Consider the following 14,970-nt stretch of genomic DNA (forward strand, 5'->3'; position numbering starts at 1 on the left):
ATAAGATGTGGTACATGTCATTTTTAACAGGTCAGGCTTATTCATGCTTTTTCTTTAACAACCTTTTGCAGCTGCCCTTTGTCTCTACATAGACTAGTGCTCCAGTGTAATTATACATATAAAACAAAGTATTCATCATAAATCATAGATCATGAGCAATTACAGAAGGAAAGATTTTAAACCTGCCTTTGTGTTGCCCTATTAAGGAAACGAAAAGGTATAATTTTGCATGTTCACAGTTTTCCGAAGAAAATGGATTAGCAGGTACAGTAGGGGGTTGTGTGTGTATGTTGCTCCAATACGACAACAGATGGCTGTTGCTGGGGTCAAATCTGTTACTGTTTGGTCCCAGGGTGTTCTCCTCAAGCACCAAACCACCCTGCCACCCAGTTTAGATCATATGTTTTTGGCAGTTATTTTTCGAAAAACAGATGGAAGGTGGCTGTAGTTTTATGGGCTTGCATGCATTCAGAGCGAGCAGGGAGATCTGCCTGGACAATTTGTTTCGGATTGTATCCTGCTCATTTATCTTGTCTTTTTGAGTTGTGACAAATGTATTATTGTTTAGCCAGCACCAGGGAGAGTCACATAAGAGTCTCCATAAATCTGTATGATAAATATTTTGACAAGGTAGCAAACCTATTGCACTGTCACACTCAGTCTATTGTCTATTTTAAAGCCTGAGAATCATTAATTACATTATTTTGACATAATAATGTTGCTTTTATTTTTGTACCATTTTATGTGTGCATCCAAAAAGTATAATGACAGGATGTCTATGCTCTATACCATAGCATCTTTGTTATTCATATCCATCTATTCACAGCAGTCTAATCCACATGCATATTCAGTGTGCCGCAGACAGGAAGCGCTTCTGCCTCTCTGCGCTATTTGTCGACAGCAGCTTGATGAAAACGAGGACGGTGCACAAATTCTCACAGAGCATCAGATGTTCAAAAATTGTTGAAATTTGGTTTCATTGATGCAAGACTATAAAAATAAAAAAAAATAAAAACATTGTGTCAAATGTGTTCACTGAAGGAATAAAAAACAACTGATCCGATCTTTCAGATATTAGATCCAGCTCTGCACTCTCAATCTTTTAATACAAGTGCAAATGTGTTGTTTTTTGTAGATGTGGAATTAATTTTAATGATTTTACTTCCCTTAAACATTGCTCAGGGTTTCCTGTCACTGTCCCTTTTTATTTTACCATTGTATCAGGATCACATGATTGAGACAAAACACATTGCTGTAGTTTAGTGTCTGTCCTTTTTTCTTTTTTTTTTTACCTTCTTCCATGCATCAAACTTTTTATTCCTTTCATAACTTTCAGGAGTTATGAACCACGGAAGCTCCGAGACTATATCTTTTTGTGGTCAGTGTGAGACAAAGGGAGCAGAGTGACTTCATGAGGGATGGATGAACATTTTTGTGGCTATTAAATAAAACAGAGGTTTTTCTGCCGTTTTGTTTTATTTTATTTAATCTCAAAAAATGCATTTTGTGTTCTTCAGGGTGCGGCATGTTCAGCCTTATTGTGCTGCCTTTGTAAGCTGTAGCATTTCTGCATTCAATAAATCAGCCAGATGAAGGCCGTGAGTTGTGAACTGTGCTGGTTGAATAAGAGCACACTTGTACAGTACAGTCGGCTCTTTTTGCTGTTATTTCTCACCTTTCGTGGAACAGCAGACATATTTATATACACTGTATTGCATTCTTTGTCATGGTTAGCGGAGGTGAGTCACGGTTTTGTTGTTGTTTTTTGGCAATCCTGCAAATTCTCAAAATGTCAAAAAACTAATATTACAATGATAATTATTAGGATTTTTACTTGTACAAATTGTGTGGATTTAATTTCCTGTCAGCCTGCCTTTGCTGCCTGTCACTGCGGCAACACAACACTGCTGTGAATATGCAGGGCCTTGTGGACCTTGTGATATTAGTTTAATGACTTTAATGACTCAGAGCGTCACCTTCACAATCAGCTGCTTTCAGTATTTTCATCTCAACATCGCCAACGTAAACTCTGACAAGGTGACGCAGGTACAGCTGCCGCATGTTTTCAGCAACGATTTCACATTCACACACACACAAAATGTGCAGTTTGCTTTAAGCGGCGTCACAGCGACTGGTCTGTGTGAATAGTGGCCACATTATGAGTGACACTGGTGGTGCAGTTGATCTGGGAAATCAAAGATGTTTTGTGATCGGGAGCAATTGAAATCCAGAAACAAGACCCCACTCGATGTGAGCATTGTTAATTGAGCGTCAATGTTGTTTCACGGAAAGCAAACGTGTATCAAAGCAGCAGAATACAGGCTTTATAGCTCACCAACAGGGACGAGAAGGTACTTAACAGAGGTTGAGATTAAAGCAAACAAACACTCACTGTTTCTGGTTGTATCTACACAAATGTTGTTTGCGCTTGGTGTGGATATCTCAAAACATCTGGCAAACCCAAGCTCAATTTCCTGTGCTTGAGCTCACATTACCACCAGAAACTGCTTTTTATACTGGATGTAATCAGTGTTTTAAAACTATTTTGTCTGCACTAAACAGCACCACCCACTTATCACTGTCTGCTCCAACCTCAATAACAAAAATCAGCATGACGGTCATAAAGTCATCGACAGTGGCACCTGAGTACTGTGCATGGCCAAATATGCTGCGGGAGGACATTTATTTGTAAAGACTGATGCAAAAATGTAACATAAACTGTTATCTTGCCACAGAAAGCAGTGAATTACAGTTCAAACCTCAGGTCGCAGGCTGCATGTACAGCACAAGGAAAGCTGTGTCTTTGTCTAAACAGTACATGTATGCGAACCTTTTTAAATGACCGGCCTGTCTCGCAGATTGTCATGTTCACTGATTTAAATGTGACATTTTAATTCACTTCCCTTTAGCATTTAATCATATTTTACTCTCCCAAAGCAAAGCACTGAAGCCTTTTTGCTGTGCCCTCTGCTACAGCTCCTCATCCGCCCAGCTTAATTGAACCCATTGTGCCCTGTGCATGTTGGCTTTTTCATTTCCAAACCATAACAAACAAACGATTTACATTTTTTTTCTCTCTCCCATGAGCTAATTAGAAGGTGCCAGCTTCACTTCTTTCATCCTATCGCACAGAACAAGCTTTCCCTGGGAGTCTGATGGTGTTAGAAGTAAAATCATCCGCGGTTTTCATTTGGATCGTCGCCTTACTCGTTCCCTCACATAGATTAAGCTTTAGAAGCCGCCTCTTGGCAATTAAATCTATCAGAGGGCAGCAGAGAGAGCTCCGTCAGAGCTGTTCAACTGACTGCAATTTAAATGAGGATGGATTCACAAACTTTGATGACACACAGTCAGATATTTTGCAATCTGGGAGTACAAATATACATTTCCTGGTTTCTGTTGTTCATGTCATTTACTATTCTCTCTCTTTTTGTTTGCAGACACATAGAGAATTGGACAGGATTGCAGACTCTGAGAGACGTCGATATGGAGCTCTACACTGGACTCCAGAGACTGTGAGTGTTAAACAAGTGGAGACCAGTCACTGACACTTTGCTATATTTCAGTCCTACTGTGTCTCAAATCTGTGGAACGTGTACTCCTGTGTCATTCCCTTTTCTCCACGGCTGCTTTACTGCAGAGAGGCCGATGATTTTCCCCCGAAAGACGAGAGCATTCGCTCAAGAGGCTGCTGCAGCTGCAGCGTCCCCATGATGTATTGGGATTTAATGTTTAATACGTCTCAGAATGTGACTCAGTCCTGGTCATTCTAAGTAAGAGAGGTGTCCTTGTGGGTCAGAGTGTGGAGAGGGAAGAGCAAGTGAAAGGATGTGTTTCTGATATTAACACAAGCTGAAATGTAAGCTTTTAATTCTTGAAAGTCACATGCGGGTGGAACATCCCCAAATAATGCTAAGAAACCAGCAGGGAAAATTGAATTAAGGACCCTTACTGTGACTTTTTTTTTTATTGTCATCTCTTTACAGCTTAAAGCAATGTAATGGTACTTTGCCGCTTTGCTACCTGCCTTATGAGGCCATGTCCTTTACATTCCCCTCGCCTCTGGTGCTCCTCCCTGAGCCACTGACTCTGACCTCCACTTCTCTCCTCACTTTTATTCCTCCCTCCACAGAGAACCATATTCTCCGTTGTCCTCCAAAGTCAGAGCTGGCCTCTTTCCTGATCCCCTTGATCCTCATCAGGGAAGCCAAGTGCAATATCTCCACCACTAAATTAGCATTTTTCTCATTACCACTGCCTATCTCTCCTGCTGCTTTGTCTGGGGACACCAACTCCTCCACACCTAAGATCAGGCCCTCCCAGAGAAGACTGTTAGTTTATGTGATGCTGCCTTATGAGGCCGTCAGCATTATGGAGAGATGAGTGGGTAAAATTTACTCAGCGATAACTAATATAAACTAATATACATGAATTTACATTTTATCTTCCTCATCTAATTAAAAAAACACAATGTAAAAGATTGATTTATTCTTCTGTGCTCTCATGTATGTATATATACGTACTTATTTTTATTGTTCGATCTGCCTATAAGCAATCTGACTGATTGTTTCAAAATACACTCATAAGATTTATTGCATGGATGATAAAATTGCATCATCTTTGTCAATAAATCCTAAAGAGACCAAAACCAGTGATGTGCATTTTTCGATTTCTGTGTCCCCAAGCCCACTGTCACATTATAGTTATAGTTAATTTATTAAACCAAATACATTCATATTTTCCTTAAAAAGGTTTAATACACCAATGGTGAGCTATATTGCAGCAATGGCATGGTTAACATGATGCGTGTGGGTTTATGGTAATGAAGGAATAAGATAACAGTTGTTCCTGCTTTGAGTACATGAGGATACTTAGTAGGATCATTGCTAGTTTTGCGTGCTTATAGAGAGACATTTGAAGCAAAGAAAACTAAATTTTATGAGATATATTTGTTTGTTGCAATTTCCTCCACTATTTTAGCCGCTATAGGCACCCTAGTGTGATAAAATGGTTCTTGGTAGTTCATTCTTTGTGTAGAATTGTAAAAGACTCAAAAAAAATAATTCTGCATTGCAGTTCTTTTATCCAAATCTTATTTTTGTCTTAGCCCTCAGTACTGAGAACAAGAAACTAAATATGTAAATATTTAGCAGATCAAAATAAGCACAGAGTGAAATCACAATCCTTTTGTGTGTTGTTATCAGGGTCTTTGTTTTGGTAGCTGCATGCTCCATTCAAATCAAGTTGTGTTCATACCAGATTCACAATCTTGTTTTTTTTTTTTTTTTTTTTAAACTTTGGGTTCAAGATTTCCAGTTTCCAATGACTATGCCATGATTACAAATTCATGAGTTCCATTTGAACACAGCAACAGACAATGAGTAACAGGCCGTTGGTTTGTTCATCAAGTAAAAAGGATTAAGACAAGGAGAAAGATGAGACCAGGCTTAATATTGGTCTTGCATTTATGTAATGGGGAGCTCTATCAGCTGCAAAAAGGGCTCTAACATTATTTGAAGCTACAGTAGTCCATCTCCCCCTCGACTTCTAAGTAGCTTGATGCATATAATATGTGTCTTTTTCAGTCCCTGGCTAAAATAGACTCAATAACTTATCAAATCACTGATAATTGTGGACATTATTATCATTACAGTTATGGTTACTCTTTGGAAGATCGGAGCATAACCAAAGCTCAATGATCATCTTTATATATTCCTTCAAATCTTTAGATAGGGGGAGGGTGGAGCAGTGAAGGGGCGTGGTCTGGTTGTGAAATCTGACACCGAGTTGCAACAGTCTAATGCCGCTTTTCCACTGTACAGTTCTAGCACGTCTCAGCTCAACGTGACTTGACTCTCCTCAGTTTATTTTGCTTTTCCATTAGCGATAGTACCTGGTAACTCTAACTTTTTTAGGGATGTGAATCTTTGGGTGGCTCACGATTCGATTTGATTCTGATTCCTAGGATCAGGATTCGATTCAAAATCGATTATCGATTCAAACGATTCGAATCATGCGATTCTCAATTCAACCAATTCTCGATTCAAAAATTGGTACAATGCATAGTGTGTTAAGGCAAATTATGGCATCAAAACAATACAGTTTGTATAAGATAATGTGATAATGTGATCACACAAAGGCAAACTTAGGACAAATGTTAACATTTTTTCATTCAAAAGCAGTCCCAGAAATTACACAAATAAACTGTGACGTCTGATACACGAATCGAACAATGCCAATCTGTAGATTAGTTAAAAAAAAAAAAAAAAAGGCTTGTGTTTATCTCCAACATTAACAAGGACATTTCTGACATCACAGTATTTAACAGAGGAGTGTATTTAGTGACAGCACTGCCGAAAGCCGGAGATTGTGAGCTGCATCACAACCCCTTCCACCGTATTTTAGTTCAGTGACTGTGTCAGATGGAGTCTGTGCTCCGGTCATGCAGGAAGTACTGTACAATGCTTTTTAATTAACTGATTTGAATAATTCAGTACACTGAAAAGAACTGCTTTACAAGTCACTAGTGTGTACGTGTGTGTGTGTGTCGTGTTTAAAATGATGTCACGGCAGTTTGGTGCAGCCTTGCTATGATGGCCCCGCCCACGCTGAGTAGGTTCTATGTAGTAATGGACGACGTGCCAGTTACCCAAACCGTGTAGAGTCAAGCCGTGCCGATCCGATTAGTGCTCGATCTATAGTGGAAAAGTGCTCTGTGCTTCAACAGCTCCAGTGTTAAATAAGAGGAGGAGAGTGACAAAAGAGTGTGTACCAGTGATAAAAGTGTGTACTAGGGAAGTCAAAGGCAAAATTTGTATGCAGTAGTTAACTGTAAAGATTTGCACCTGGATCAGCAAATAACACTATAGATACCTATATATACTGGTGGAGAGACGCAGATGAATAATTGCAGTAGACGGATCTTTTTTTTTTTTCACAGTGGACATGAATTTAAAATGAATGTCCAAATACATAAATGTGAGCATAGAGGCATGGACACAATGAAACAGAATAAGAAAGGAAAAGGAAGCGACAGAGAAAAAAAATAAAAAATTATCATGGCCTTGATGTCAGTGTGTGATCATTTTAGTGTGTGCATGTATTTGTATCTGCTCACTGCGGAAAGACGACAAATGACTTCATTTTGCTAGTTTCTTCACCATTCCATCTGTATTTTTATCTGCCTTCATTTCAGAACCATCATGAATTGCAACCTGAGGGTGATCCAGGCTCGAGCGTTCGCTCAGAACCCACACCTACGCTACATGTGAGTAAATGCTCTATCTCTGACAACCATGTTTCCACTGCCTTCAACATTGATTTATTATGACCTGTAATGCCGGTGAGCTTGTAATATATGGCAGAAGATAAGTTGGTGTTGAGCAGAAGATGATGCAGTTGATAGAGACTGATTTTGGACAAAAAATGTGACGCTGACATTACTGTCGCAACGGCCACTCATCTTAAATGAGACATCCATTATTTGCCTTGGATAATTGGATTCTTATCCTGCCCCGGTTCTTTGTGCTTTAGCAGAGCAATGTACAGAAGATGCAGTTCCATTTTGTCTGCACTGGCTCGCCAAATGGACAATTTGTCCGGGAGGCCTAGCATCAGAGAGCTGAGTGAAAAGCAAAGTAATTTCTTTAACAAAGGCTGATGTGTCACTCCATATGACAACCTGTTACACCTCAATTTTCCAGCAGCCGATGTGGTGAGGGACTCGGTAACACTCTTTCACCTCAACACAGCGCTGTGTGCAATTTCCAGTTGTCAACTGAATGGCAGTTTAGTCATTTTTCTTTTGCAAATTGCTGCTATTAGTCTCAAATCTGTGCGACTTGGTGGGGTGGGAGGTGGGTAGTTCGTTATGCTATATGATGAGGGTACATCCACCGTTTACCATCTGAGATTTGTGCGTGGTTGTGCATCCCTGCGTGCACACACTTTTGTGTGCCTGCGTGTGGATGTCTCCCTGAAAAAGAGGTGGTATTGCTCGTCTGTTTATCGAGTCAGGTGATTGGTAGAGCTAATCGAGCTCATCAACATTTAATGAAAGGTATTTAAATCTTGCCTTCACTTTAATTTTCTCTGTCCAGAAGATGGATCTGCTATCACAAGAGTGAAAACAAATAAATTATTCTGCCTCTTACATCGCTCTCCCGTCCTCTTACCAAACACACACACACACACACACACACACACACACCCATCAGCCACTGGTGACTGGTTTTAATAATGTGGACGATCACTGTAATCACTGTGGAGATGCAACATGCGAAAGTTATACGTTTCATAAAGATCAGATTGAGTATGTGATGAGGCTTGAAATAACGTTTTGGGATTGTGGCTCTCTGACAGATGCAGGTGATTCTGATGACCTGAGGCAGTCTTTCTTTCCATTTATTTAGGTTGCTTTGCAGCAAAGTCAGTTTTTGCCAAAGCTGGAATAGACCTTTCCATTAAGGAAGACGTGTGAGGTGCGCATGCAGCATGCTTAGTAGGACAGGTGCACATTAGAATGTCCCCTCTGCCCTGTGATTGTTCAAAGTCTCCCATCACGGACCAGATTTTCACTAGACTACAAACAGAGCAAGAGGTGCAAACGTCTCTTTGAAGGTCCCATACCATTGATGGACGTCACACAAACAAGGTAACGCCCCATGGCAGGATGCTGTTCACTTCTATAGACGTATATATACTCGACAACGCATCAATCTGGAAATATGTCACACAACTCTGTCTCTTCGCCGGCAGTTATCATCATAAAAGTGAAGATTGTAGATCTATTGTGCCCCGGGATGCCAACAGTCAGAGACAGGCTTACAGGAGAGCATTTTAGCGGCTCCCCACAGATCCAGAAAGAAGGCAGTGGTGAATCACTGCTATGAAACATGCTCACAGTGAGCAGAAGAAGATGGAGCGATTGGGGGAAAACACAAGCAACAGATGTAACTGACGTGGGCCACAGCGATTATTTACACTACACTGTCCATTGTTAATGCTAACGTTATGCTAAAGCGGCAACAGCGCTATCTTTAGCCAGTAGTCTCCAGAGTTGAACGTTTGTCACAAAGCCAGATTGTGTCCATTCGTTTACCTCCAGGCTCTTGTAAACTTTCAGTGACTCTCTGGAGTACGATGAGGGGAAGTTAAACAGGAAGTTGTAGATCCGGTCTGGAATAATATCCCCTCTGGCTGTTTCCATTGTCATAAAATAACACACAGGGAGCATTATAAGGATCAGATATATTCACTCTGTCGAGTTTTGCGATATATATCGGTCAATCTCCATGGATTTAAAGTGCACAGTGACCTTTAACAGGTTGAACCCAGCGCTGGTCCGATTCATTTTTGCTGCATCTTAGACTGCCATCATGTGCACCGAGTCAACTCTGGTTTACAAGTAGAAAAAACATCAACTTGATTTCATAGGATTTAGCCAGTGAGAGCCAAACTCCAGACATTCAATGGCAGACGTTTTTGTGGTTGTTTTAGTGCAGGTGGATGGTTGCTAGGTGACTTGAAGATGATGATGTCAAGGAAGATGAATTATTATGACTAAGTTTAGCCTCTGAAGGCTGACCTCATTGATGTCTGTGTCAGACGGGTCTGCTAAAAGCCCGGCACATCTCAACCTCCTGAGTGAGGAGAATGTTCAGGCAGTCACAGGCTAAATTACACACAGTTCATCACCGATCCCAAGTGCTGCAAACCTGATGCTTGTAATCAACACCAGCCCCTGGCTATTCTTTCTTTTCAATAAATGTTTTATTTTTACTCTGTTAATAACAAGTACCAGCTTATCTTGTATGCATCATAGTACATGTTGTGTTACATTACGTACATTACACTTTAGTGCGTCTGTATAAAAAATACATTCATCAGTCATTAGTTAAACCAAACCCATGGAAGAATTTACTTTTGATGTCAGAAATCATTTTAGCATTTCTCCAATTAGAAAACCAAATAGACTGAATGCTCTGTGAAACACATTATAGCAATGACACAACCAAAAGAATAGCTCAAAAAAATGTCCCTGGGATATATTCTGACTGAAATGGCTGCCTGCTTCATCAGAAATCATTTCGGCTATATTTAATTTTGTTGTTGCCTTGTTTATTTTCCTAGCAGGTCTTGTCAAAGCATCAGAGCCGTTATTATGAGGTGACCTCGATGGACCCACTATATTTTATTTGAGCTCAAAATAAACCTAATTACAGGGTACCATAGCCTGAGAGAGTACTTCAGTCTGATCAGCAGGATATTGGTACATAAAACAGATGCAGATGCAACTGTAATTCATGCAGCAGTCAGTGTGTTCAATAACACTGGATCCTACTGATCGCAAAATGCAAAACCTCTAATGTTTTTGATAACTCAGACCATGAACTCCTCAACACTAAGTCCATCCATTAAATTTACCTGACATCGAATGGTTATCAGTTAGTAGTACAATTCAGGGAACCACACCTATATATTATATAAGTACAGCACCAAAATGATGATGAATGATAGTATGTGAAAGTAATATATTACTTTTTTGTGGTTACATAGAAACATAAAGGGTTACATTTTGTTTGTAATATCATTACTTTTACTTGACATATAAACATATGAGAACATTTGGTAGTTGAGCAATTTCAGAATCTATATGTGGGATTTTTGCTTAAAAAAGACAACTCATCAAGAGAAAACATTACTGTGTTTGTCTGGCAGTGGCAACAGAGACTCGACAGCAAATCCCAGTTCAGGGTGAGCTGTGTCTGTAGAAACTAATGAAAAAGCCTTGAACCTCTTAAGTACCATAAGGGGACACTGAAGGAAGCAATCGGTAATATTTTTTGCACTGTCTCTGCAGAAAATGACCCCACTCTGTGGCAGTTAGTCCACTGAGTGGACAACTGCTCTACATATTTCATTTCAGACACATTGATGAATATGTGCCACCAAACTTTTTATTTGCACATTTTGCACAAAGAGGAACCATTCCTTTGGTAATTCTACATATTAAATTCTTACCACAGAAAACACTAAAACAACTACATCATTGTTTACACGGTGGATATATTTTGAAATACACTTGCAACTAGCACATGTAATACAAGTATTATTTTATCAACAATGCAATATTATAGGCATTAAAAGTTGTGCAGCCTAAATATTAGTCAGATTTCTGCTGTGGCCACACTGTTGTTACTGTAGCTTGGCACAGGGAAAGGATTCAGGAAACCCAAGTGACTAATTCAATGTAATTGAGTGGGAGTACGATTGTGTCTGTTTAGCATTTTTGATGCAAAGTATTGTGAGAAGTTATTTCCACTCTCTCTTCCTTCTGTGAACCTTGTGAATTATGTCCCCTATAAGGCAGAGGCGATTTGTACCTCTGATTTACACTTGAAACAATAGTCGACTGGTAGCTCTGTGGACACCTGTCATAATCATTTCCAAATGTACCTCCTTGTTTTCCAGTCCCTTTGATCCCTCCACATGTCTTTGTATGAATACTCACACTTTTATCCTGCACACAAAGCTCCAGATGGAAATGAAGGCTATCATCAAAGGTGTCACTACAAGGTCATGGGCTTTCAGCTAATTCCTGCCACTTCTGGGTCCACTTTTCTATTTGATGCCACTGGTCAGCCAGGCGTTGTGCGCCATGCTTTCCCCCGACTGTGTTAAATTAAAGGTCAGTGTCTGGATGGTGAAGCAAGTCTTCTCTTCATTCCACTGTAACTGAAGGAGAGGCCTAATAAATCTAAAGGGAATGTTGTCACTGGGGAGTCAGAAAGGTCACTCTCCACAGGGAGAGGGAAGTGATGAGAGTCTCTCTCATTAAATCTTCTCAGCTACATGGTTTTTATTCTCCTCGTTTTTTAAAAATTCCTAAATGTCACGTTCATACTCGGGTCAGCTGGCTAGCGCACCTCAGACCACCTTTAATTAGAAGTCTGTTTACCTTTTCCGGGCTATTAAACCTGCTTGCTCCTCAAGTCTTTTTGAAAAACCTCCTCTCTTGGGTTTCCAGGTAGCGTTCCAGGTGTTGGCTCCATGGAGCCTCATCTGGTCTACAAACTAGAAACACCACTAATATCTGTTTTTGGGTCATACATTCAGCTGTTACTCCTGACTGCAATGTTCCATCAAGCAGTGATCAGAAATACTTTTCATTGTAAAGTTTGAAAGAGAGACTGAAGTGACAATGACTGTCCACTGTGTTCTCCGATGCCTTGGTTTACAGCACATTTTGTGCGTCTGTACAGGTAAACTGGCATTTATAAAAGAGCTTTTCATATGCTAATTTTGGTGTCAATAGTAGCCACCCAGATGGCTCCCACATGCTCTGTAATGTCCCACCTGTGCTTTTTTATATGCTTTCAGGCATATACAAATAGAACTGTCCTCTCCAGATGTAAATGGATGCTAAACATTGATACTGTATGTCACCCAGAGAAATGAGGTGCTTAGGGCCAAGTATAATCTTGTGAAGCACTTTGTGTTTTCTCTGTGAAAAGTGCTATAGAAATAACATTTTACTTACTTTACTTACTTACTTATAATGCTGAGAAGTATTTACCATGTTATAATACATTATTATTATGGAGCACCCGAAGTGACATGAGAAAAAAAAAAAATGTTTCTGAATTTTTTTTTTTTTTTCTTTCCAAATAATTATGAAAAAAAATAAAAATTATATATATATATATATATATATATATATTTTTTTTTTTTTTTGGAAACTCGAGATCTCGACTTTGAAACTTGAGATTTCTTTTTTTTTCGTCATTTTTTTTTTCTCATGTCACTTCGGGGGCTCCGTACATTTTACAGCTTACTTACAAAAAGCTTGTTTTTACAGTTTAAATTGGTTCCCAGTTTAAACTGTCAGTGCTACCCAAAATCAAAATCTGTTAATTAGAAAATAAGGCCATTATCATATACTATATATCCACTGCAAATACTTCTACAGTGTTAAATGTACTACTATACTCCTAATGTAATGTGTGTGTTTTGTAAAATCATAATGCACATGCAAAAACAAAAATCCCTGTTGAACGGTCAGCAAAGTTGTAATAATGTATCCGGTATGTCGAAGTCTATCTCAAGTGTTTTGCTTCGTGGGTGTCATCACGTGACTTTTGATCTCCAAGAGATGCACAACGGCTGTTTATTTCTCCGCGTCCTAATTTAGCATTGCTCTGGAGGATCACCTCCTCCTAGAAACCATCCTTGAATCAACAGCATTTCAGCGGAGATCACTGTACTCTGTGTGGGCGAGTTCCCACTTTCCGAGTGTGCTAAATTGGTTGAGTTGGCATTGCTCTGTGGTTAAAGGTTGCTTGGACCTGATTCACTCCCACAGACTGCCCTGTCACTGTGCTCTGCCAGGGCTGAAGGGGGGTAAAGGGTCCTTCAGGATCTCCCTCTGCATTAGTTCCTGTAGTAGACCGCCTCCGCCATTTTCCAAAACCTCACCACCCACACTGCACCACATGAAATCACTGTGGGAAACAGACAATGGTTTGTATTGTATGTGAGTCAAGTGCTGCATTGCCACAGTTGGTGAATTAGCATGGTGTTTCAGAGCACACTGCTTTGGTGGATGAGTGTGCGGTGGGGGGGGGGGGTTGTGCTTGACAGACAGTCTTATTTCCCAGATGTGAAAGTTTGGGAGGGCAAACAAGCATTTCAAATTTAATCCGCACATTCATAAATTCAGAGTGAGCTCAAATTTACATTCCGTTCTCATGCTTGGGTGCTTGTGTGTGTGTGTGTGTGTGTGGTTAATCTCAGTGTAAACAAAAAACACAGAGGTTTGCCACCCTCTGATTATGGTGTCAGGACTGCAGGAAGTAATGCTCTGCTGCTTACCTACCAACTGTCTGCCACAGCTGTGACGAGTGGGACACTCGCTGGCTGTGAATGAGGTGCATGCTACAAAGTCAGATAAGCAGATGACGGCCAAGTATACACATACAAATACAGGCCTTTGCACTTCAACTGAGACACAAATGGCACAACATTCTTCAGAATTCCAACTCACCCTCACTATTCACATTAAGCGTGATAAAATGAAGCCAATGAAGGATCCGGAGGAAATTGCTTCACATGAAGAAACACGTGCACCTCACGTGGTGATCGGTCATTTTCTTTGATAGAAAAGATCTTAGAAGGTCAGTCACTTTGAATATTGTTGCCACATCATCAACAAAACTCATTCTAAACTGTTAGATGCATACCCTTTGAAAAAAGCTGACTATTGCTCAGCAAAGTTCGGTTACTGTAGTGAAAGCTGCTGTTGGGGATCAGCTCATTCAGGATGGCGTTAACATGCATCTTTGGATGGAGATCACATAGTCCTTTGTTCAAAGACAAAGAGGGCCATTAAACTCAGTTCCTCAAGATCCCCTATCTGAGGAGAAAATCAATTTATTGGCCGTGTATGTTTGACGCCACCTCCGTAGGTGGCGCTGTTTCTCTCCATACGCTTGTGTGTATTGAATCTTATTGACCTTGACGTCACAGAAAAACAAACATCGAGCTCGTGAGATGGATCGTGCTGTGATTCTAAAACATAAATCTCATCTATTTATCAGTCCAAAGTTGGTTCTTGTTCATATCACTCGTTCTCGCTGATGGCATCATGTTCTTTGTTGTTTTCCGGTAATTTTCCGGCAGTTTATACGTCATGTCTTTCTACTTCCGGGTGTAACACCAAGTCCAACTCCAGTCAGACTAATGTGTTGACATGAATTATTGTCTTAGTCTGACTAAAATCAGATTTTAAGAGGCACTGACTGGTGACTTTGTGACATGGCAATACAATAATACCCGACGACGAACGGACGTTACGATGCTATTTAAAGTTATTAATTTGTGTTCACAATGTTATTTTGTGATTTACGCACTTGCCTCTGTGCGTGTGTGTGTGTTAATCCTGTTCCTTAATTACTTTTTCTGGCTTTACTC

General features: G+C 40.1%; 1 protein-coding gene across 1 annotated transcript in view; it reads left to right on the top strand.

Annotated features, from left to right (window-relative positions):
- The window catches only part of ntrk3b (neurotrophic tyrosine kinase, receptor, type 3b), a gene marked incomplete at both ends in the record, with an annotated part of 157,600 nt that overhangs the window by 25,350 nt on the left and 117,280 nt on the right, over positions 1–14,970 (top strand). The window contains 2 exons of the mRNA XM_083901218.1: positions 3,441–3,515; positions 7,196–7,267. Coding sequence (XP_083757344.1) covers positions 3,441–3,515; positions 7,196–7,267 — 147 coding nt within the window. The remainder of the gene's footprint in view (positions 1–3,440; positions 3,516–7,195; positions 7,268–14,970) is intronic.

Source organism: Microchirus variegatus (assembly GCF_963457635.1).
Source record: "Microchirus variegatus genome assembly, chromosome: 14".
Lineage (NCBI taxonomy): Eukaryota > Metazoa > Chordata > Actinopteri > Pleuronectiformes > Soleidae > Microchirus > Microchirus variegatus.